General features: G+C 40.3%; 3 protein-coding genes across 4 annotated transcripts in view; 1 reads left to right on the top strand and 2 right to left on the bottom strand.

Annotated features, from left to right (window-relative positions):
• Positions 1-11,904, bottom strand: part of LOC135331208 (uncharacterized) — an 84,929-nt gene extending 73,025 nt beyond the window's left edge. Inside the window, exons 1-16 of the mRNA XM_064526287.1 lie at positions 10,005-11,904; positions 9,408-9,865; positions 9,111-9,352; positions 8,201-8,755; positions 6,244-6,417; positions 5,982-6,107; positions 5,782-5,865; positions 5,645-5,719; positions 5,136-5,342; positions 4,363-4,482; positions 4,199-4,251; positions 2,585-3,946; positions 1,963-2,420; positions 1,665-1,906; positions 935-1,492; positions 29-202 (exon numbers count right to left, since the gene is read on the bottom strand). Coding sequence (XP_064382357.1) covers positions 29-202; positions 935-1,492; positions 1,665-1,906; positions 1,963-2,420; positions 2,585-3,946; positions 4,199-4,251; positions 4,363-4,482; positions 5,136-5,342; positions 5,645-5,719; positions 5,782-5,865; positions 5,982-6,107; positions 6,244-6,417; positions 8,201-8,755; positions 9,111-9,352; positions 9,408-9,865; positions 10,005-11,785 — 6,669 coding nt within the window. The 5' untranslated portion in view covers positions 11,786-11,904. The remainder of the gene's footprint in view (positions 1-28; positions 203-934; positions 1,493-1,664; positions 1,907-1,962; positions 2,421-2,584; positions 3,947-4,198; positions 4,252-4,362; positions 4,483-5,135; positions 5,343-5,644; positions 5,720-5,781; positions 5,866-5,981; positions 6,108-6,243; positions 6,418-8,200; positions 8,756-9,110; positions 9,353-9,407; positions 9,866-10,004) is intronic.
• Positions 11,905-12,046: 142 nt separating this feature from the next.
• LOC135331218 (phosphoacetylglucosamine mutase-like) lies at positions 12,047-19,877 on the bottom strand. Its single transcript, XM_064526299.1, has 16 exons — positions 19,646-19,877; positions 19,511-19,581; positions 17,908-17,951; positions 17,770-17,855; positions 17,262-17,357; positions 17,016-17,089; positions 16,726-16,853; positions 16,327-16,485; positions 16,023-16,146; positions 15,878-15,921; positions 15,771-15,825; positions 15,544-15,599; positions 14,627-14,908; positions 14,019-14,203; positions 13,871-13,922; positions 12,047-12,230 (listed from the first exon to the last, which is right to left on the bottom strand). The coding sequence occupies exons 1-16, from the start codon at positions 19,744-19,746 to the stop codon at positions 12,147-12,149; spliced, it is 1,641 nt and encodes a 546-aa protein (XP_064382369.1). The 5' UTR covers positions 19,747-19,877; the 3' UTR covers positions 12,047-12,146.
• On the top strand, positions 19,869-24,353 carry LOC135331220 (uncharacterized). Of its 2 annotated transcripts, none has more exons than XM_064526301.1 (9): positions 19,869-20,134; positions 21,126-21,190; positions 21,307-21,493; positions 22,660-22,844; positions 23,028-23,099; positions 23,172-23,467; positions 23,537-23,619; positions 23,671-23,778; positions 24,100-24,353. In XM_064526301.1, exons 1-9 carry the CDS (start codon positions 20,012-20,014, stop codon positions 24,259-24,261), a joined length of 1,281 nt encoding a protein of 426 aa, XP_064382371.1. In that variant the 5' UTR covers positions 19,869-20,011; the 3' UTR covers positions 24,262-24,353. The 2 variants fall into 2 exon arrangements, with proteins under 2 accessions (XP_064382371.1, XP_064382372.1); XM_064526302.1 differs by having other exon boundaries at positions 20,083-20,134; positions 21,126-21,202; positions 21,311-21,493.
• Positions 24,354-25,085: the final 732 nt, after the last annotated feature.

The raw sequence follows: 25,085 nt of genomic DNA, 5'->3' as shown, positions 1-25,085 counted from the left end.
ACAATGTAGAGAGAACCCATAAACGTACCGAGATTCCTGTGATAGAAATATCCAAAGAGCTAAGCAAGCTGTCTCCAAGAGCAACTGAGGTATTGGTGATATGGCTACCAATGTGCAGCACCTCTCCATAGGTGATATTGAAAGGGTAGTTGCCACTAGAGATATTCACATGGCTCAACTCTATCGTGAGAGGTGATATACCCTGCACAAAATGTACAAGTAATCAATAATTACATTATGGTAATTACCATAAGATTAATTACGCAATTATGGTAATTGCCTGAAAGACACACAAGAAACGAGACTCTCACATTGAAGTGGTACGTACTATAATTATGCATGCACAATCATTATTATGCCTTGAGGCGTAGCCGCATAAGGGATACGTTAAAGCTGCATGACTGCGTGTGTGCATGTGTGTGTCTGTCTGTCTATATAATTATTCCAACTGTAACTGCCCAATGGTTACAATGCAACGACAAATAACAGCTTCTAGATTTCTAGCAACGTTTTCTTGGATTCGTGACTTGCAAACTAAAGCTTCGTTCTCGAGTTATGGCTAGTTGGATTTACAGTGAGGCCACACCAAGTCGCTTTAAGCCTCAAAAATAGACCCGGATGGTGGGCCCAAAAAATAAGTTTGATTATAAACCGATGGCTTTCAAGCAAGCCTACAATATAGCCATAAAACAAGAACAAAGCATTATTTTGTAAATCCACTAATTGCAATCCAAGAAAACTTGACTCGAAGCCTATAGAAACACTTATACTTGTACTTCATTTTTCACTGAGCAGATGTAACACTCTACATGCACAGAGACAGGCACAAACACACCGTATACTTCGCTTGCAAATGCGCACACCGAGGCATAACTATACACATCTGTTCATTCAGATAAGCTAAACAATATCTCTTAATTGATAAAGTGCTCACCTCTGGAGGTATGACAGTCACGTTGAGGTAGATAAATTCCTGTAGCTGTATGTCACTCGTCAATGAGTCCTCATTGGAGGTGTCGTAAGAGAGAAATAGCTGGGATTTTGCAATCTGTACAATCTGTTTCCCACTGGTGTTGTAGTACCTACCCTCAGCCGGCAATTCATATGGCAGGTTATGCCAGTCAAGTACATGGTCTATAGTATACTTCTGGCTATTAACAATACTTTGTGTCAGTTTGAAAATGGTAGTTACTTCGAGATTGTCATTTGTTTGCAGTTCATCAGTACTAAATACCACCATACCAGCAGCTACGTCCAGTGAAACTGAGTAAAGTCGAGTTTCTCCATTCAGTATGAGTACAGTTGAATTAATGTCACTATCGTTCAGGTACAAGTACTCAGTTGGGTAGGTCACTGTCAGATTGAGTCTGAAACCACATGTGAGGGGAGTCACAGAAGAGTGCTTCACAACGATGACTGAAGTCACAGTGTCTCCAGCATCATGGATACCAGAAATTGAAGATGGAATTGTTATCAAATCAGGCTCCACAACCTGTACACGTAAGAATCATGCACTTTACTTAAGAATTTCACACTAATCAACAGTTGGTCAAAAGTGCATGCCAATTCGATTCATCCATAGAAGGGTGTCGAGCAAAAAAACTGTGAAAACTGTTCTTCATACATGGGTTATTACATGTCACGATGTGTATCAGAATACGTACCTTCAGAGTATTTCTCTGTGTGCTTGTCCTAATCCCAAAATCTGTCTCCACGTATGCAGAGTAGTGAAAAGTGTCGCCATGGAAGACTGGGGTATTTACGACAGTGCAGAGAAGCCCAATCTCAAAACATTGCTCATCCGCAATCAAAATATTGTCCTTAGGCACTAAAACTTCGGGACCGAAGAAAAATCTCACCATGGATCCATCAGAAGTTACAGTAATATTCTCAGCAGTAGCCAGAGCTGCGTAGATAAAATAGACATTATCTATAAGTTGTACCAACAGCGTATGCACTTACCATCCCCTTTAAAGAGTGTGGTATGGTAAAGTTCAGAACCAATGAACGTCACATACGCATCATCCACAGTCAATTTGGGCACACCATTGTGAGTTGGTATAGACACATAGAGGTTGACACCTGTGAAGCACTCCGGCATACAAGCTTCAATAGTTGTATTAAACTGTTCCTCAATTGTAACATGGTGTTGATTAATTGTTTGGTTAACTATGTCCTCTGTAGCTGTACATGGTACATTACTCCAATGGACTACCCAGGGATAGAGGATCACTGGATCAATCTTGACACTACCACAAGATGAGTTGGTGCAAACTAGAGGGGAAATGTTCAGCGTATAATTGTCTGGTAGTGCTTCAAAGATAGTGTCTCCTGGATTACAGAAACTGATACCCGGAGCAACCTCTTGAATGACTGCCACGTTCAGCGTGAGCTCAACACGATGGACGTGGAGTGTGAAACTGCATTGGATAGAGAAAATTTTTAATAAAGAGCTAAGGTTATAACAATACCAATCACGTACACAAAAAACTGTCTACAAGAACTGTCTACAACGAAATACATTGCAATCCACCGGATATATAAGCTTATAATTATATATAGTACTATCTACTGCAAAACTGACATTTCATGGAATCCTTCTCGCACAATGGTATAATCAACGAATGGAACTTCTTCACACATAATTGGATCAGTGCGTATATCAAAGAAACATATCGTAATCTTCTCCTCTGGATCAAGCCGCGTATCAATACTGAAAGTATAGTTCAAATCATAAGCCGTGAACTTTGAATACTCGCCATTATGTCCAACACCAAAGGTCACTGTGAAAGGGTCACCTGCATCTCCTCTATGAGAGCTTATGGGAAGACTAATGGCCGGGGTACTCGCATTGACAGCATGTAGAAACGAGAACACGTCCTGATATTGAATTATTGTCGGCTCTGTGTGGGTAGGTGTCGGTGATAGCCATGTTGTCATGTCTGCGGTGTGGTTTAGAGTGGTCGTGATATTGTCTGATATAGTCTGGTTCTCACAAATCATGTCAGTTAGAACGAGCACTGTGAGAAATATCTGAATTTCCTCATCAATACAGTTGCAGGTACTTGGTGGACTTGTACTAGCACAAATTGAGCCAGTGGTGATATTGTACATGAGTGGACCAGTTGTTACGGTAATATTGTCATCCCCCACTGCCCACTGCTCAAGAAAATAAGTCATTAGTGTTACTGGTCCAGTTCCTGAGAGCTCATCGAAATCACATCTGCTTGCATTTAGGTCAGTGTAGTCGCAAAGATGAGGAATTGACATTAAGTTGGAAGGAGCCACTAAAGTCACGTTAGTTACAGTAACATTATATCTAGTGAAGAAATCCGACCAAAACTCTGGTAACAAAATGTTTAGTGTGAGATCAGTTGAAACGCAAGGCAATACGATTGGGATTTTTACAATGAAAATATCTCCTTTTTGTGACGGAAACGTGTCTGGTTCATAATTCTGAAAATCGTAATAAGGCAGATCGATTGTGACATTTCCAACCGTCACTTCAGAGACAGTGTAATTTCTCAGCTGATGGATGCTCTGATTCAGACTATAGCTTGGAAATGCTGAATGATGATAGAATACATGGAGAGATACGTACAAGGTTGACTGTGGTAGCACATACGGCTGCACTTGGAAGTGCAGGTTCACCGTTACATTATCACCTTGGACTAAGGACGAAACCGATACAAGTGGTGTGAAAGAGCTTGTGAGAAGAAAACTATGATGATCGTCACCAGAAGTTATTGGAGAGGTGACAGTGATGTTAGGATTAGAAGATGTCGTGTTTTCGGAAACAAATCTCAATGCAGGATGTATTAGATTGTACGCAAGAGTTACATTTTCAAATGCCAGTGAGTCCGTTACAGCTAATCCAAAATTGACTGTTATTATTTCCCCTCCATTGATAGTGTGGTTTGATGAGCTTGGTGAGCTACTGATGAAACTGAAAGAGACAGGATAGTTACAGCTGGCTGTATACGTTATGAACTGGGCTGTATTTGAGGCCTAATTATTAGAGAGGTATACGCTAGCTGTACATGTAACAATAATTATTGTGCTCAATGAAATTACGTGGAGATTTTACCATACTGACCATAGCATGCAATAAGCTAACCAGTTTCGCATACTCATCGAACTCACCATAACAACACATTAAAAATCTCACTTAGTTGAAGATTACATGTACTTTACCTACCTGACAGACAGTGCTTGCTGAACCATGAACAAATCCAACTCATCTACATGTACCTATTATAATAATACAATTAATTAGCATTGTGTGAAAACATAATTATTATTGACATAATACATGCAGTGTTTTTGCTGTGTTGTGTTACTGCTGTGTCTTTATCAACTTACAGAAAGAGGTCCGTAGTTTTGTCTAAACAGTATTGCTTGGGTTACTGGAACAGCGTAGTACTCAGTCAGTCTGAACACTATGGAGATGCTATTGCTAGTAGCCACTTCAGAGTCAGAGAGCTGTCACAGTGGTGTATGAGAAATAAAATGTATATTTTCACAGGTAGATTTGTCTGCGATTTCATTGTTATAGCTCATATTGCTGGTACTCAAGTTGTGAAATTAATGTTATTCATAGCATTTCTAATTACTCGCAATTGGTTTTACTTGCATTTTCCAACTTGCATTTGAGAGAAAATAATAGCAATCAAATTTCAGAAGGTGAAACTGAATTTAAACCATTTAAAACTGCCAATATAATTAGAACGCACGTCAATCAGCTTCGCAGCTCTTTTCTTATTATTATTATTAAGTGTTCTAGTGTAGAATTATACTAAGTAGAGTAGCAGAACTCTATGAACAAGTTTTGCCATCGCACTCTGAAAAGGCTGCAATTGCATTCAAAGCTAGGCATATAACTCGAATCCACGAATTGAAATTCAAGAAAACATGACTAGAAGCCTATAGAAGCAGTTCATTGATCCTTGCATGTACGTAGCAGTCTATCCACACACCCACACACCCACACACACTACTATATACCTCGCTGTGCGCATGCATGCACAACCGAGGCATAACAACCCAATAAAGTTCAAATGGCTTATTCACCAAATTTTACATCTTGGTTAATTAAAAGTGGTAGTATACATGCATGGCCTATACACCTCACTTACTATAGTATCCAAGTGAAGTTCTGCAGTACAACCATTCAGAAGCTTTGAGATGATCAGCTCCGACGAGCTGATCTTGGAGAGAGATGCATTGCAAGATTCCCCAATGACAGTGGAGGAATTGAGGAGAGTGAGGCCATTGAGTAATGGACCACTGTCTAGCTCCACCGTCAGCTTCAGATCATAAGCAGCATATGCATCTGATGGTACCTACATACATGTAAGTGCCCCATGGAGGTAAATATCACATTAACTTCAGTAACTGCATGCTATGCCTCAAATGGCTTTTATTAATGGCCGCTACCAACTACAAAGCTGTGGATGGTTGACAGTGTAGTATGCAGCTACTCAAAGATATTAAATCTAGGCCACCGAGGTTGCGAATGGGCATAGTAGAAAAGAGCAAGTGACTTCCCTCTGTTTACATACATCTATGTATGTACCCGTAAACTGCTGGCCAATGCAAAATGAATACATTGTAGTAGACCTACAATAGAACGATATTCCCTTACCATGTGACGAACAAACACAGTGAGATTTAGAAGATCACCAGCATCCCAGGGTCCTGGTGGAGCCAAACCGTCCACCTGCATGTACAGGTACATAGGTCAATATACACAACCATGCACTGGGAGATAAAGTCTCTTACCTGCAGTTGAGGGTGAACTAGTCTAAGTGTGGTATCATCATTGGTTAAGGGTTCTTGAACAATCTGACCCTTCAAAGTGACATCCTAGACAATTAGAAGACATCATACTGTTATAAGCTGTTTAAGTACGATTACTATACAAAAAGTTCTCGGAACAGGTATATAATGAAGACAGCTGGTAAGAATACTTGCACACTCACTTGGTTGCTACGGCCACTTCCATTGTTAGACATGTAGCCCTCAACGTACAATACAATCTCATCCTCTTCAGACACAATATTGTCATAGACATTGACAACACTCTCTCCCAAACCAAAAGTGATGGCCTGTAGAACAAAACACTTCTACATGCATGTACGTTACCACAAGAGAAGCGCAACTATAATGTTGCAAAACATGGCCTGCATGTGGGGATGAGACTTTACAATGTAGGGAGAACCAATCAAAACCCATAAAACGTACCGAGATTCCTGTGATAGAAATATCCAAAGAGCTAAACGAGCTGTCTCCAAGAGCAACTGAGGTATTGGTGATATGGCTACCAATTTTCAGCACCTCTCCATAGGTGATATTGAAAGGGTAGTTGCCACTAGAGATATTCACATGACTCAACTCTATCGTGAGAGGTGATATACCCTGCACAAAAGTTCCAATAATTATTATACATTATGGTAATGGCCTGAATGACACACAAGAAACCAGACTCTCACATTGCAGTGGTGTGTACTACATGCACAATCATTATTATGCCTTGAGGCATAACCGCACGAGGGATACGGTAAAGCTGACTGTGTGTGTGTGTGTCTTGTGTCTATTTCAACTGTAACTGCCCAACGGGTACACTACAACGACAAAATAACAGCTTCTAGGCTTCTATAGCCACGTTTTCTTGAATTTTGATTTGTGATTTGCAAACTAAAGCTTCGTTTTCGAGTTATGGCTAGATGTACTTACAGTGAGGCCACACTAACTAATATCTTTCACAGACATTTAAGCCTCAAAAACAGACCAGGGTGGCGGGCCAAAAAAATTAATTATTTTAGAGTCACAAAACACCACAAAAAGTCATTTTAGCAAAACATCACTACGTTTTGATGGATCACGTGGCCACTCTGACCTTTACCACTATTTTTTGCATATCTGTAAAAATAAGACCCGGAAAGTCCGTGAAACATAAGGTGTGGCTTGAAGGCTGTTGCTGTCTCTTCTGAAATCTTTCGTAGCATCATCTATATTTGACCAAAGTTTAGCGTTGCACTATAGCTGTTTGTTAACTACAAGAGTCAGAATCTTAAGGTGCAGAGCTGTACACTGCCAGAAACAGCCATTGTGAACCCTGATCTCTTTGCAGATCCACCCCTTTTTAATTCATTGACAGGAAATGCAAAATTCTTATTAAAACTTCTACATTGCTTCTACAGAGCAGCTTGCTGCAATAAGTGATCATTATGCAATACATCATGAATGCATGTACTGTAGGTGCTCATGCCTCGGTGTAGGCGCCAAAGACTTACAGCAATGAAGCAGCAGTATTCTCCCCAGGCCCTTTTAGCTAAACGATGCGCCTATATTTTGATATTCATCCTTTAGCCTATAAGAGGCAATATTAATGTTGGTATAATAGAAGTACGAAGCCTGAACGAAGCGTGAACAGTTGACCTATTTTTTAGAACATTAAATCGAATACGGATAAAAACAAGATGCTCATTGACTCATGCGTTAAGCTTCATTGCACAATTTCAGCAATAACTTTTTCCATTATCATTATGGGGAATCATCGTGAATATACAAAGCAACGATTAGAAAACAGTTCGTTTGTCCCCTTTGAAGATCGCCTATAAGTTTCAACTATAACTAGCATATTATTTTTCAACTACTGTCTCATTAGCCTAGTTCGCTCAAACAGCTCATTTGTGTGTCGCGCGCGTGCACACACACACACACACACACACAAACCAACACACACATGCACCAATCACTCTACCCCTGCTGCGCGCTGCACGCGCACGGGGTAATGAACACAAATAATAGTTCCTTAAACAATTATATAGAAGCTTTTCTGACTCTTGCAGCTACCTATTGGTAGCGCTCTAGTGCAGAGCTAACTACGAAGTAGAATAGCTAACAGATACGACTGAAGAGTCTGCAATGGCCTTCAAAGTAACTATAGCCATAACTCGAGAACGAAAGATTATCTTTTAAATGCTCAAATGCACTAATTTTCAATCCAAGAACACATGACTAAAGCGTATAGAAGCTCTTACATGCATTTCATTCATCACTGAGCAGCTGTAGCTGTCTACACACATGCACACAGACTACCGTATACCTTGATTGCGCATGTGCACACCGAGGCATAACTACACAGCTAAAACCTAACACATCTTTTTAATTAATGGAAGTTACATGAAGTGCTCACCTCTGGAGGTATGACAGTCACGTTGAGGTAGACAAATTCCTGTAGCCGAATGTCACTCATGAACGTATTCTCATTGGATGTGTCGTAAGAGAGAAATAGCTGGGATTTTGCAATCTGTACAATCTGTTTCCCACTGGTGTTGTAGTACCTACCCTCAGCCGGCAATTCATATGGCAGGTTATGCCAGTCAAGTACATGGTCTATAGTATACTGCTGGCTATTAGCAACACTTTGTGTCAGTTTGAAAATGGTAGTTACTTCGAGATTGTCATTTATTTGCAGTTCATCAGTACTAAATACCACCGTACCAGCAGCTACGTCCAGTGAAACTGAGTAAAGCCGAGTTTCTCCATTCAGTAGGAGTACTGTTGAGTTAATGTCACTATCGTTCAGGTACAAGTACTCAGTTGGGTAGGTCACTGTCAGATTGAGTCTGAAACCACATGTGAGGGGAGTCACAGAAGAGTGCTTCACAACGATGACTGAAGTCACAGTGTCTCCAGCATCATGGATACCAGGAATTGAAGGTATTGTTATCAAATCAGGCTCCACCACCTATAAACGTAAGAATCACTTTTTTACTCAAATATTGCAAATTTCACACTAATCAACAGGTAGTAAAAAGCGCATGCTAATTCATACACAATTAGCACGTACATAGAAAGGTGTGGAGCAAAATACTATATGTCATGGGTGTTACCAAGGGCGTTTAAAATAAAAGAGGGTATGCAACTCCTGAGTTCAAACGTGGGCGGTTGAATGTGCGAAATTTCTTTTTTAGCACTTCATGCAAATGCACACATTCCTCCGCCCACGTTTGAACTCTGCTAGCTACGTGTACTGATAGTGGAGTTGCATGCCCTCTCTTCTTTTATACGCCCTTGGTATTACAGTGTATTGGAATACGTACCTTCAGAGTATTTCTCTGTATGCTTGTCCTAATCCCAAAATCTGTCTCAACGTATGCAGAGTAGTGAAAAGTGTCGCCATGGAAGACTGGGGTGTTTGCGACCGTCCAGAGAAGCCCAATTTCAAAACATTGCTCATCCGCAATCAAAATATTGTCCTTAGGCACTAAAACTTCAGGACCGAAGAAAAATCTCACCATGGATCCATCAGAAGTTACAGTGATATTATCAGCAGTAGCCAGAGCTGCGTAGATAAAATAGATATCATTATAAGTTGTACCAAGAGCGTATGCACTTACCATCCCCTTTAAAGAGTGTGGTATGGTAAAGTTCAGAACCAATAAACGTCACATACGCATCATCCACAGTCAATTTAGGCACACCATTGTGAGCTGGTATAGACACATAGAGGTTGACACCTGTGAAGCACTCTGGCATACAAGCTTCAATAGTTGTATTAAACTGTTCCTCAATTGTAACATGGTGTTGATTAATTGCTTGGTTAACTATGTCCTCTGTAGCTGTACATGGTACATTACTCCAATGCACTACCCAGGGATAGAGGATCACTGGATCAATTTTGACACTACCGCAAGATGAGTTGGTACAAACTAGAGGGGAAATGTTCAGCGTATAATTGTCTGGTAGTGCTTCAAAGATAGTGTCTCCTGGATTACAGAAGCTAATACCCGGAGCAACCTCTTGAATGACTGTCACATTCAGTGTGAGCTCAACACGATGGACGTGGAGAGTAAAACTGCAATGGATAGAGACAATTCTCATTACAGGGCTAAGATTCAAAACACATAATTATACCAATCGCATACACAAAACTGTCTAAAATAAAATACATTGCAATCCACGAGATCTATATAACCAGTACAACTACAACTGACATTTCATGGAATCCTTCTCGCACAATGGTATAATCAACGAATGGAACTTCTTCACACATAATTGGATCAGTGCGCACATCAAAGAAGCATATCAAAATCTTCTCCTCTGGATCAAGCCGCATATCAATACTGAATGTATAGTTCAAATCGTAGGCCGTGAACTTGGAATACTCGCCATTATGTCCAACACCAAAGGTTACTGTGAAAGGGTCACCTGCATCTCCTCTATGAGAGCTTATGGGAAGACTAATGGCTGGGGTACTCGCATTGACAGCATGTAGAAACGAGAACACGTCCTGATATTGAATTATTGTCGGCTTTGTGTGGGTAGGTGTCGGTGATAGCCATGTTGTCATGTCTGCGGTGTGGTTTAGAGTGGTCGTGATATTGTCTGATATAGTCTGGTTCTCACAAATCATGTCAGTTAGAACGAGCACTGTGAGAAATATCTGAATTTCCTCATCAATACAGTTGCAGGTACTTGGTGGACTTGTACTAGCACAAATTGAGCCAGTGGTGATATTGTACATGAGTGGACCAGTTGTTACGGTAATATTGTCATCCCCCACTGCCCACTGCTCAAGAAAATAAGTCATCAGTGTTACTGGTCCAGTTCCTGAGAGCTCATCGAAATCACATCTGCTTGCATTTAGGTCAGTGTAGTCGCAAAGATGAGGAATTGACATTAAGTTGGAAGGAGCCACTAAAGTCACATTAGTTACAGTAACATTATATCTGGTGAAGAAATCCGACCAAAACTCTGGTAACAAAATGTTTAGCGTGAGATCAGTTGAAACACAAGGTACTAAAATTGGGATTTTTACAATGAAAATATCTCCTTCCTGTGACGGAAACGTGTCTGGTTCATAATTCTGAGGGTCGTAATAAGGCAGATCGATTGTGACATTTCCGACTGTCACTTCAGAGACAGTGTAATTTCTCAGTTGATTGATGTTCTGTTTCAGACTATAGCTTGAAAATGTTCTGTGATGATAGAATACATGGAGAGATACGTACAAGGTTGACTGTGGTAGCACATACGGCTGCACTTGGAAGTGCAGGTTCACCGTTACATTATCACCTTGGACCAAGGACGAAAGCAATACAAGTGGTGTAAAAGAGCTTGTGAGAAGACTATGATAATCATCACCAGAAGTTATTGGAGAGGTGACAGCAGTTTCAAGGTTAGAAGTTGTCGTGTTTTCGGAAACAAATCTCAATGCAGGATGTATTAGATTGTACGCAAAAGTTACGTTTTCGACTGCCAATGAGTCCGTTACAGCTAATCCCAAATTGACTGTTATTATTTCTCCTCCATTGATAGTGTGGTTTTGTGAGCTTGGTGAGCTACTGATGAAACCGAAAGAGACAGGATAGTTGCAGCTGGCTGAAGGTGCAACCAATAAGGGGCCGGACACTACATCAAAGCCGCAGTTCAGATTAGTCGAGGTGATAGTGACATCAAGCATGCTGGTGTCTTGTGTCGGTAAGTAGTCTGCTGTGACCACTACAGTAGTGCCAGTCTGATTAATCAAAAATGGTGGCGTACTCAACGAGATTTCTGTGATGTGAACAGTTAAATCGCCATTGGTAAGATGAGTGACACTTCCATCATCGTTGCAAATCGTAGCATTCAATGTTAGAGTACATTGGATTGGCACCCCGACACAGGAAAAACTACCACTTGGAGTTACTTCTGATGAGCAAGATATGCTTTCAACAGTAGAACAGTAGTGACTTGGAATGGCATTAGCCAATAATAGCAACACTAGAAAGAACATACTCAGCCGGATAAAATACTAGCTGTATGGACCAAAACTGCTCTGCTATACCATATATATACGTACCTATAGCACTATTACTGAAGATGGCAAATTCAGCAATCAACAGATTAACGCAAGTCTCCCGTTAATAACTCAAAAATGAGACATTGAAGTAGCATAATTCCTCTAGCACTGTAATGAAAAAACTTGCGCTAGTCTGTTAATCTCTGAATTTGGCAAATTCACCAATTAACAGACTAACGCATAATTATTACTGAAGATGGCAAATTCAACAATTAACAGATTAACGCATGTCTCCTGTTAAAAACTTGCAAAAATGAGACATTAAAGCATAATTATCAGTCTCTAACATGATTGCCTATAGACAAGGAACACCTCCAATACCTCCAGCCAACTTGTACACCTGTTGTGCAACTTCCACAGCCAATTTGTCAGCAGCAGCCTATGAAAGGAGATTCACTTTCAGCATGACATAATAAAATACGAGTCAGGATAAAATGTCACTAAATGAAAAAATTTCCTAAAGTATATAGGAGAGCTTGCCCATCGGCACTAAATCTCTATACACTAAGAGGCATTATGATAATGCATGTGCATTAAAAAAATTTCCCCAGGTATTATAGAAGAGCTTTAATGCCAATGGGCACTAAAGCAATAAAGCTCATACTATTATAACTTATCTCCGAATTGACAATTGTCACATTTGGTATGAGAGTAGTATAATTATAATCCATAGTTGTCCGTCTGAAATATTATACTGTCTTGAATCAAAACTTCTCCTTATTATACTGGCACTATAATAATATGGGAGATAATTACTGAGGTCACTAAGTTTCTCCTATTAGTAATGCCCCTTGTATTAAATGCTCCCTTTACTAGGAATCATTTAATTGGTGTGCCCTGCACTCCTAAATAACATGGAAAGTTCTTAATGACTGAGGGCTAAGTCTCTCCTATAATAATATGGGTAATAATTGAGGGTACTAAGTTTTCCCTAAAGCAGAGAATTTATGCTACTTATGCCATTCCGTTACTTATGCCATTCCGTGGCTAATGTCCACTCAAAGCCACACGTAGAGCTTTATTAAGTATAAAAGTTTTATGTGGTGACGAACCGCTCTCATCAGCTTGGGAAAGTCAGCACTATTGAAAGACTATACAGCTTGAAACATAAGCCATGCAAGGGAATTGGAAGGCAAGCACAAACTGGTGCAGTTGGTGGAAGATACCCTTGAGTGAGTGAATAAACATATGATTTGTCCCTCCCATATTATTATAGGAGAGATTTAGTGCCCTTAGGCATTGCGCTCCTGCACAAATAATATTGAGATTTAGTGCCAGGCATTAAAATTAATGATCCCTAATTAAAGTATAGAGTTTAGTGCCCATTGTCATTACAGCTCTCCTATATACCTGGGGAAATTTTTAATGTAGATGCATTATAATAATGCCTCCTAGGATTATAGTAGAGATTTAGTATCGATGGGCATTAAAGCTCTCCTATAATATATATACTTAGGCCACACAAACTTGATCACTTGTTTCTCAGGCATATTCTACTAAAAACGAAGAGGGGAGGAAAGGAGGTTTTTTTGGGGGGTGGGGCAAAAACTTCCGGTCACACTTCCTTACATGTCAGTACACACAAAATAGCATATAAATTCAGCTAGCTCTGCTTTAATAGTACCTATAAAATTAACAGGAGCCCACTTTCATATATTAATATCAAGCACAAGTCAGGAAAGGCACGAGGTGCCATCATGTGATGAGATGATTTTAATTTTAAACCTGGCAATCATTACCATAATTATATTGAAGTAGCTGGAGCAAATAAAAGGATCCAAGCGTGGTGAAAAAAACGAAGCGGGAGGGCCTGAGAAACAAGCGATTAAGTTTGTGTGGCCTTACAGCAATTTTTTTCATTTATTGACATTCTGTACGGAACCATAAAATAGGGAAGATACCTGACTAAAATTAGTACTTCAAGATGACAAATTCAGCAATTAGCAAGTCTCCCGTTAACAACTTAAAACTTGCAGCAAAATAATAATTATTAGTCTCTAACTGAAACACATTATTTACCCTTTTTTCTGCTTCAGCATACACTCTCACCACATCTTCTGTCCCAGACGGTCTGTAAGCAACCATACAGAAGCAAAAGGCCTTATTAGCAAAAAATCGAATTGCACACTAATAATTATTGTGTTATTTCACTAGAGTGTTTCTTCACCTGACAAATGATCTTCCTCCCGTTTCCTGGAAAACCAGTGCATCAATTTGCTCTTGAAGGCCCTCAGGTGAAGTGCACTTCCTGTCAAAGTCAGTTGTCTTGACTACCATACGATCTTTGACCTGCACCTTGAGTTGCCTGTTAGGTAGGTCTGTGTACATGACATTCCATTCCGAGCAGCCCCACTGGACAGGCAAAAAACATCTGTCAATGGAGCACCAAATGTTCCAACTCTCAATGTACAAAAATTAATAAATGGCATTTGCATAATTGTATTGGCAACATTTGATCTTGATCAGTTGAGACACTGTGATTCAGTGCACAGAATATAATATCAGGGTGTCGACACTACAGGATTTTGAGAATAGAGGGTGGAAAATCACCAGGAAATTTTGCTAAAAAAAGGTCATGTTAGTATGTAATATCGCCGGCTGGAAAGTTATTGTTTAATTAGGTGGTCTTATGTGAATTCTGGTGAGTTTTGAGGTTGCCTACGCCCTTTATATATACTCAGTCCACACAACTGGTATAATTGTAGTGTATAGTAGCATAATAACAGAATGTGTACCCTACACACAGCACTTATACATACTTATGAGCAAACGTACCCCTTTATGCATCAATATGATCTCTACCAGCAGCATGTCTGATAATGAGTCTCCCACTGTCTGGTTGATAAGCCTAGAGAGAGCCAGCAATTGCCTCCCTGCCTCCTTCTCTTCCTCACTCAATCGGCCATCCTCAGCAGCTTTTGTGAATGTCTCCAAAGCTTGGTCACTGAATACAACCGTGCCATGACCGTTCGCCTCAAAGTACACTCCTATGTCATATTCCACTGCTTTGTGGTGGAGATGCTTCACTCCAGTTAGAGCACACACCACAGGGATGTTCTGAGGTGGAGAATCTCTCAAACACAGGAGACTTATTAAATTTAGTAAGTGAGAAGTACATGTATGACTGTTGGGTACTACATGCAACCATAGATAGAAGAGAAGAGGGATTGGAAACGGAAGCGATTCACGCGATGTTTACAAGTCTACGTAGTGGCTCTGGGACCATCCTTGTATCTCTTCATAACTTGCGCGAAAGCCCGGGAAACGTATTGCATACATCTCAGAACTACCCCCATTACTGAATCACATGCTTTCTGGTGGTAGGTATCATTATTTGGAAACGAAGAAAATATAATCTCGATTTTCGAAGTAACTAGAGCGCCTCTTCATGCTTGTGTTTCTATAGTACCTATGTTATAGCTAAGGAACTAAGGTATGCTGTGTCCCAAATGGCCTCAATTATGAGATAAAACTTTATGTTTTAATTTAGAACTGCTCTTGGATTTTTTACAGACAGCAAAACAATTCTTATGAATTATTCATGGTAGCCTTCCACGTTAAGCCAAACAATTCTTATGAATTATTCATATTAGCCTTCCACGTTAAGCCTCGATTAAAACCACGGAGATACACGGATGGTACTTCCATTTCCAATCCCTCTATCTATGCATGGTCTTTGTAAAAGTGCTTACACTTTGGTTGAGATAGTTTGTAGCACTTCCATTGGCATAAGCCGTCTGCACAACACCTGAATACAATAATGGTTTGTACAGCCTTCAGTGGGAAAAGAATTGAACACACAAAAAACGCTGCAATAGATCTACTGTTGAACACAATTTCACCCATGAACCTCATGCTAAAACCAATACACAGAGCTATAATTATGTGTATTAGAAATTAAGCGCATTAAAGGGCTCACCAAGTGAAAGATCTGTCTTCAACATCCTCAAGCGTTCATAGATAAAAACAGCTGCCTGAAACAGGTAAATATAATTATAACTTGTTGAGCACTGGGGATCCACTTACCAACGTTGCTATCTTGTCACCATCAAGTAAATGGAATTTTTGAACTGCCGAGAATTAGACAAGAATAGTGGCAATGACTTCAGTGAGTTGTAAGCCTTTAAACCAAAGTTAGAACTACATACACGCTCCTATTTGGCACATTCACCTGAATCCATATAAAAGAAAACAATTCTGTCTGCATCTCCATCAAATGAGACACACCTCTCTCCCTGGTTAACCTCCATCCCCATCGGTGCCTTCTGCTGAGTCTTCACATAGTCAGCTCCACACTGTTCTTATGCATGTAGCAGGAGAACAACTCATAATCTGGGAAAAGTACTAGCTGGCTACAACAAAATTAATTACCTAGCAAAGCCTGGGTGGTTGCAGATTAGACAATGGTGGACATACATACTGATATAGCAATAACACATGTATGTCAACATTGTAAACCCACGGTTGTAGCATACGTTTTCATTTAGAGTGCCGGAAGTGCCATCATTAAACACCTCAATATCAATTATGTTCCCGGCAGTAGCTTGAATAACCTGTACCAACTTCCTCGCTTTGTCAGCTCCCACACCATTGGCACCATCCAGCCTGACTCTGGGGGCAGTGGAAGGCAGAACCTGGAATCAAAAATAAACTAGTCATGGACCTGCCTATAGGTGAGTCCAGTGTTAATAAAATAAGTACATGCCTGTGAAGATTGTATTAAGAGCAAGTGTTGGTATCACACGACTTCTAACATCTCTCAAAACTGCTTTTAATTCGATTTAAGGCTATTCAATTGTTCGAACAAGAACAACACTATCTTAACTCTCAAACTGACTGAACAGTGAGCATGTAGTTACATAGTGACCAGCCACCTTGGGTAAGAGATCCTTGAAAGACATGGCTAGCTTCTGGTAGTACCCATCTTCTGTTGGAACTCCAAATGCTTCATTTGTGTTGATGCAGCGCACCATGTAGTGCAGCTGTGGCGTAGTGAGGAGACCTAGCATGTGCATGTGGTGTGTGAGCTTCAAGAGAGGGAAATCAACTGAGTACTATAATCAAACCAACTACTGTCGTGAGTCATGCACATTTTTAATTAGTGATATAACTTGACTGTTATACAGCCTCTTACAGTGTCAGGATGCGAGGGTATTTGACTTACCATAGTCTCTTCCATCGACCCCAGTAAGCTCTACCCCCTTCAGCAGATGCTTCAAGAGACGTTTACCACTTGGTCTACAAAAAAAATAATTGGCTGAACAGTGCTATATCAATGGAAGGCTTTGCAATTGTGTTAACGAAAAATTGGCTACAGCTAGATACTATCCTGATGCAAATCGAAGAAGGAGATATTGGATGCCCTAGGATTACGCCTCCAGCCACTAACCTACGCCAGAAAACTACATACCTAGTGTCCCTAGCACATGCAACTTGACCAGTGGAGGTGATGTCCAGTCCAGTAGTCCGTGCAATCTCAGCAATGACCGATCCAAGTTCATCAGGGCTGCAAGTATGGCTTAATGTAATGGCTTGAGAAGATGAGTAAAAACAGTGCTTTTCAAGTAGGTTGACAAAATTGAATGTTGAAGTGTGCTCAGTAGAGTCAGCACTCACTACTGTACTCACACCACTAAACCACTAGAGGAGGTACGACAGGCGCGGTGCAACTCAAGTAATTAGCCTTTGATTATCCGCCCATGCCCACCCACATCGCATGTTTTTGCCTGGTGTAATTAGAGGCTAATTACTTGAGCTGCACTGTGCCTGTCGGACCTCCTCTGCTAAACCACAAGGTTGTCTGGTCTAGCTTTGTGGTTTTTAGTGGCTTGTTATTGTGCGAGTACTCACTCCAACAATCATCTTTGAAAAGCACTGCACTCTTAGCATAATTATAATAATTATTGACAAGAGGCTACCTTGCATTAGCCATTTGATTAGCAAATATTTCCCACTCCCTTGCAAGCATCTCCCCAAGAGGGTCCACAACCTTCACGCCATTGTCCTAAACAGTTAGAAGAGTTAGACGCTAAAATATGAATTTGATCAATACATACCTCAACTGGATTATGTGATGCAGTGACAACTACACCGATGGTAGCTGCAGACAGAGCAAAAGTAGAAATGCAATATTATTTTTGTCGAACCATAACAACCCAGTACTTATTCATTTCGTAGATTCGCTGCCGGTCCCGCATCCGCAGGGGAAGGGATCGACTGGTCAAGTACCAATCAACAATTTGGATTACTCCTTTTGGGGGTAATGTACACGCATGCGCATACAATGCATACCAGGCCGCTGATCCCAGTTTGAGGGCAGCCTGGAATCGAGGCTAGGGCGAAATATGCCACATGACATTACTTCTGCACTGTATTGAGTGATCAATCACAGTGCAGAAGTACATTACTCCAAAGAGGAGTAATCCATATAAATTATTTGTGGATATTGCCAGTAAAATAAAACCGCATTATTTTGTATTACATCATTATATGAGTATTGTGCAAAGATGACCAAGTTCCGCTTTGGCTTACGCCCATTATTATGTCAAGCCAAGTCTCTAGAGATAAGCTACTTGACGACACCCTACACCGTAGGCTACAGATGTTATAGGAAAGGCATATGTGTTCCTGTGGGTCTCCTGTGGTAATAATTATATGGCGTAATCTGCTGCCAAATCTTGCCTTTTATGTTCCACAAGAAGTCATTGCTGAAGATAAGAAGGAAGCTAATAAAAAAACCTGAAAGCTTATACTTGACACACGGGAAGTTATTCACTTAGTTCTACTTAATGTTTTTATGAAGAGCCAACCACTCTTCCTAGCTGTTTGGAAGGCCTCCTTAAACAGCCTCTTTGCCTATATAGAAACAGAGCTAAAGGAAGCAACACTGCTGCAGCACAATTATGCAACTAGTGTCTTTGAAGGCTGTCATTGTGGTCATGAACATTATACCACTATCCACGTGGTCTGACGTATTGTTCCTCTGCCTGTTTATTTACGAATTTGTATGATGAAATTTATTTTACACACTACTGTATAGTGCGAATTTTTGAGGCACTTAAATTTTGTAGAATGGCCTCTAAAAGCATTTCATTGAATCTATTTCGTGGGTTGACTGCTTACGCCTTTAATCTTTGCATGTTATAGCAGATAATTCTATTAATAAGAATACACCCTGGATATAGTGGTAAAATGTTCATGACCTTATTATAAATTATCATTTATGGGGGGAATGATCGTGAATCTATAAAGCAAAGATTAGAAAACAGGGTTTTTTTGTCGCCTTCGAAGATTGCCAACTCTCTAGACTACTGGCTCATTAGCACCATTAGCAGTTAAAGAAGTCCACAAAAGTGTCTAGTTCGCTTAAACAGTCACTTTTGTGTCCACACACACAAACCGACACAACACACACCAATCACTCTACGCACGCACGGGGTAATTAGTCAACTGTACAAGCCACATGATAATGTCATACAAACGCATTAACTCATTGCAGGTACGTAGAGCACTATATTGTTTGTGTGCATACTTTTGCTCTTATAGGGTCGCCTTAACATTGCTGTGCCACACTGTGCATAATTATAGAAAGCACAACAGTAATTACTCGATCAACAGTAATTATTCTCTGCAGGAATGGTTTAGAGAGCCTGAACGTACCCCCAGTGCACTTTGACCTCAGGCCAGCAAGAATTCCCATCCGAAATACAACTCTGTCCAGTCGATCGGCCCTAAAAGACATTAGTTTATAAATCTAATAATATATTTTTCATTGAATGTAACAATTATGCTAACTTGTCTCTAAATCCAGCAGTGCCATAGCCAAACTTCCAAATCACAGGCTCAGGAAAACGAGAGAGTTCTTCTTTTCTCAAAGAATCAGCTACAGCTTCCATACTTTAATTCTTGATTGATCTAGTGCTTGTGCATTAGACTGTACTCGTACTCGAACTCAGAGACTCTACTCTGAGACTGCTAGAGCATGAATATCGAATGTGGAGGAAGGGTGTGACCTCAACTTTGACCTGGATTGAGCATGCATTCTTTTCTCTTCATGTAGACGTACCTAGTCTACGTGTACATACTGTACGTGTAGCTAGCTAGATCTACTTATATCTACGTGCAGCTGAGAGTTGCTATTGCCAAACGAGCTCTCCAAGTATGAATATTTGTGTTGCCCTGGAGAGAAGGAAGTGGTTGCCAGTGGAGCAATGGGAGCATGGGCTGCTAGGAAGGTTCTGTGAGGACTGTGCAATCCGACAAATGGCTAGTCAGAAAATCAAGGTGTATTGCTGGGTGTATCATGCTATCATGCTTATTTGTAGCGCTGAAATTGAAGGCCTCTGGTTTATAAACACATTCTGTATACCGTAATAATACCTCGATTTAAGGCAACCCTCCAAATATGCGACACCCAAGAGCTCAGCAATTTTCTGACCTCTAAAAATAGCATTTACAATTAGTCACGTTCTAAATAGAGGTAAATGTAGCCACTCCCTAGCCTCGATTGTAGCCCACTGGAAAATCAGTCTGTTTTTAAGCGGCCTGAAATCAAGGCAAGTAGACTCTGTAAAGTTACCTCCAATTAGATGCGACCCTCTAAATATGCGACACCAGGACTTTAATATAATTGTTCAACCTCCAAAAGAAGCGACCTCTGGCTTCGTAATTATTAAAAAGTATCGCTTTAAATCGAGGTCTTACGGTAGTATATTATGAGAAAAAATAGGTCAAAGTTTGCGATCAATGATTGATTGCACTATTACTATAAAACGAGCGTAATCTCTAATCTCTAACTGCTTTCGACTGTCCTTATTGCAGCTGAAGCTTCTTTGATTTATGCGGAGTATTAGTGCTTCCAGGCCTCAGAGCCTCCAAGTGTACAGTTTTATACGAATTTCTCTCTTCTAATACAGTGACACAGCAGTATATTAGTGACCTTTTGTTAGCTTACAGAATAACTGGCCTTAGTTTTGTAAAATGGACAGTGAAGTGTCTAGTAGCATCCCTAGACAGCTGTAGTAACTCTATGCGCGCCCTATGCTGGTGGTGAGTCTGATACTGAAACACGTGCTTATCTAGTCTCGCTTGCCCCGCCCCTTATTAAATGATACTGAAAAGAAATGTTTCTACTTGGAGGCTCTGAATTACGGTACTTCTTGGAATAAGTATCACCAATCGCTACCTAGACGCTTGGTAGGCAGGCACTTGACCCGGCACCGTCTGGTCATTTGTAGCTCTATTGTGTAACTTGATTGTCACCTTTGTTCTATAGACTACCCTCAGTCCAGCGATGGCTGAGAGAAGTTCTACTATGGCAGTTGCCTTCTCTTGTGATGGGTAAGAAGGAAAGTAAAGTTTGCAGCCATTCTAGATAGTGCAAAATTTTAGCTAGAAGTATATAGATCTACAAATATTAAAGGCTAATGTCTTATCAAGGTATTTCTCTTTTTTAGGAAGTATTTTGCCAGTGGCCACCTCACTCATGATATAGTGATTGGTCACATGACACCATGTATTCGTTTTTGGAAAACCCTTTCTGGACATGATCGGACACCATGGGTGTTGACCTTTGACCCATCCCATTCTCACATTTTGTACTCGGGTAGTCTGGATGGAAAAGTTTGCAAATGGAATATCTATGTAAGTTGTACAGAGGTACATTATAGTGAGCACTTTTCAACTATGTATAATGTACCGTATTCTACACCCATATCCGAAATTACTACGCCCCTTGCTTTTGAGTGAAAGGCTAATTTGCTTGAATTGAGGCTCAGAATGAAGTGGACTATGAAGATCAGAGTGGATTTTGAGCATCCCGTTTGCAAACAACAATTTAGGGGAAGCTACAGTTATCCAAAATTCATATTTTTGTGTCAATGTGTGCTATATAACTGTGCTCTTGAACTATGGGATTTTACTACTGTAGCGGGTAATTTTCATTGGTGCAAATTTTCGTATGAACTACCATTTAAATATTTCGTATTTTAAATATTTGGACAGCTCAGGATAGTGACGTTGAATCTAGAATAATTAATAATTTTTCGTATCATGCTCTTCAATACGAAATAATTATATGAAAATGTCCACCATACGATACTATAAACAGGTACTAAATTCTTAATAATAACGCATTTAATGAATCTCACTTCTGAGAGTATACTAAGCAAGCTAGACCTTTTTCTATATCTGACTCCCAAACTTTCCTAAAACTCACATCTTTTGACAAATTGTGCTAAATTCGCCAAAATTAATATATACCCTAAAAAAAGAGAAAAATCTGAAATTACTACCCGTCTATAATAGTAACCTTAAGGTAGGTATAATGTTGGGGAATAATGACAACCGTCTCTAGAATTTTGGGGAGTTAGAAAAGCATTATGTGCTCCTCCTACTCAGACTCAGACAGAAAAACAGTTTCTTAATGAGTGGGTGTAATTTCGAGGCAACACTTTGGGTGGGCGAAATTTCGAGACAAAACTATTGTTTTCTTCCACCTGGTATACCGTATAGCGTGTAATTTTCGTGGGGCAAAATATTCGTGGTTGGAGGTCTGACCACGAATATTTTACCCACGAATGAAGCGACCTTGCCTACCTTTACCTGCAGTGCAAGCTCCAACCACGAAAATATTACCCGCGAAATGTCTCAATATTGCTGAACCACGAATATTTTGTCCCCCGAAAATTACCCGCGGTAGTTGATGTGTAGCATGCATTAGGGTGGGAGTAATCTCGGTAGAATACAGTACAGAAGAGTGTCACGATTGTTGTGTCCACTACATTCCATGCTACATGCCAATTTTACAGAAAGGCGGAACCTACGTGTGCTCGTTCAATCTTGATGTTTCCTCTCCTGTGAACTCCATCACCCCGTTGCCCACCCACCCCTACCTGCTCCTGGTGGCTGTTAAGAGCTACCTTTGTCTCCTTTCATCAGCTGACCTGTCAGAGGTGTGGAGAACACAGACAGAGCCGCCATATCGGGTGGTGAGGTATAATGATTGTTTGGTGATTTTGTACGTTCATTACGGAATGAAGGCTAAGGTATTAACCTCCTCTGTGTATTTATACCCAGCTGTTTGTGCAACTTGAAGATTTATGCCATAAAAAATGTTGACCCATTTTGATGAAGGCACTGGTGTAATTAATCCGTGTTCATGCAATTATCCCTTTAGGCTTGTTCAGCACCATCCCTTCGAGAGTAAAATTATCGTTGCTACCAGCACTATACCAGATGAAATGTACACGTAAGCTGGAAATGATCACTGTCTGAATTTGTCCCTATGATTATAACATGCTGTGTGCCTTTTACAATGCAGTGGGCCAACAACATACACACTCGGGCTTCACTTTTTTCATAAGAACCACCCTCCAGCTTTGACTAGGAATGAGGATCCAATCGTCAGTCTTGGAGACTGCTCCACAACACCAACAATGGCACGAAATTGGCGATTGGTGTGCACAGGAGCTAGAGTGCTTAGCCCTCACTCTTTTGTTACGACTACCAACTTTGTCATCTCCATTATTCATAAAAATAGCGCACACAAGTTGTGTTTGTACTCTATACTTGATGATTCTTGTGGAGTGTGCTTGCACAGTTTCCTTCTTGCAAGAGGTCAGCACCCAGTTTTCAGTATAATAACTTGCTGTATGTATAGTTATGGCCGGCTCATTTTTCATACAGATAACCTAGTGAGCGTAGACCTTTCCCCATGCTCTGGGTATCTCTTGCTGGGCTTTGTGGCACAAAGGAGCACCTTTCATTACGTATGTATTATTATGACTCATTATGTACAATTTTGATATCCTTGATGTTAGGAATCAAGAGTACCAAGTGATACTGAAATACGTCGATTTAGCTTTCCACACCGCTTGTCGAAAACTACTGATGATGAAACTCTTTCATCTATAGATTTACACTTGGAGGTAACTATCATTACTACTAAATGCTAATGACTTTGAGAGTTTGAAGTGGCACCGCACTTTGTTGTTAGTATATCTTACTTTCCTACTGAGGCTAGGAACTGTAATATTCACCTGTCTCTTTATTGATAACTTCCTTGTTAGGTAGGGGAGTAAATTATCTAGCACGTAGGAACTCACACCATGCATGGCATAGAGATTATAATTATGGCAGTAAACCAACAGATCCAAAAGGCAGGCAAAGTGCCATAAATCTCAGCACTATGTTATGGTGTATTGTCTATATAGCCCTGAGTTAACACTGCAATAACTTTATGTTCACAGAGGGTGTATTCAATTCCGAGCCGTGGGTCGAATGTGGCTGTGTGGATGCCTCTGGCAGCTGGTCATGGCTATGGGGCATGCATTGGAACTGCCAAAGGGGGTAATGTATTGTTTTGGAGAGCATTAGAACTTTTCGACAGTTGTACCCACCACTCGGCATAGTTATTGTGTGATCAATTTAAGGTTATTCATAACATTTTTCTATGCAACCACAAATTGTAACGCTGAAATATTATCAGTATAAATAATCGCTTTATTGCACATCTTCTGAGGTCCGGAGGTAGAGGGTTATCTGATCTGACTCTCAATGCAACATTCCCTCTCCACCATTTGACCTCTTTTTGCCATTCACATTGTCCAAATAATTTCCAGGAGTTATTGTTATTTTAGTCAGTTCATGGCTTGATTTCATCACTCTGGCTGTAGTGCGTGCTGATCGTTTCATTCATGGGCAAAATATTTGGGCGGGGGTTTCAATCCCAAAAATTACCTGCTATACATGTACAGTAGTTTGTTTACAGTCTAGGATATAGAGGATTTTGTCATAGTGGTCAGATATCAAACGATTGCGTTACTGTTGTAAATACAGTACATGCCTGGGTATAATATCCAGGATGTGGTCAATATACCTGATGATCGATGATCAATGATGATACCCAAGATGTAGACGATTCAACCTAAAGCACCACACACCACATTGACATTTTTTCCGTGTACATGTTTTCGGTATAGAGTAGAGGGTGCTTTGGTTTTGGTGTATGGTTACTATATAGAGTCTACAGTCATACCAAACGTGTACTACCGTATAGCGGGTAACTTTCGTGGGGTAAAAATTCGTTGTTTTTGTAGGTACACGAAATTTTTACCCACGAAAACATAGGCTTACTATAATGCATGCAATGCAGTGCAAGCAATAATGAAGTCAAACGAAATTTATACTCACGAAAATCACCGTTTTCCAGTTGAAACGAATTTTTACCCCACAA

Source organism: Halichondria panicea, chromosome 2 (genome assembly GCF_963675165.1).
Source record: "Halichondria panicea chromosome 2, odHalPani1.1, whole genome shotgun sequence".
In the NCBI taxonomy this organism is placed as follows: domain Eukaryota; kingdom Metazoa; phylum Porifera; class Demospongiae; order Suberitida; family Halichondriidae; genus Halichondria; species Halichondria panicea.
Note: the sequence above shows the minus strand (reverse complement) of the source record. Positions and strands in the feature narration are given on the sequence as shown.

Excerpts from the sequence above, each read along its gene's own strand:
- LOC135331220 (XM_064526301.1), top strand. The coding sequence starts at position 20,012 with ATGAATATTTGTGTTGCCCTGGAGAGAAGGAAGTGGTTGCCAGTGGAG. Across the intron at positions 21,191-21,306 it reads GTTGCCTTCTCTTGTGATGG|GAAGTATTTTGCCAGTGGCC; the intron begins GTAAGAAGGAAA and ends TCTCTTTTTTAG. Across the intron at positions 23,100-23,171 it reads ATACCAGATGAAATGTACAC|TGGGCCAACAACATACACAC; the intron begins GTAAGCTGGAAA and ends TTTACAATGCAG.
- LOC135331218 (XM_064526299.1), bottom strand. The coding sequence starts at position 19,746 with ATGGAAGCTGTAGCTGATTCTTTGAGAAAAGAAGAACTCTCTCGTTTT. Across the intron at positions 19,582-19,645 it reads ACTGCTGGATTTAGAGACAA|GGCCGATCGACTGGACAGAG; the intron begins GTTAGCATAATT and ends AATGTCTTTTAG. Across the intron at positions 12,231-13,870 it reads ATGCTGAAGCAGAAAAAAGG|GCTGCTGCTGACAAATTGGC; the intron begins GTAAATAATGTG and ends CTCCTTTCATAG.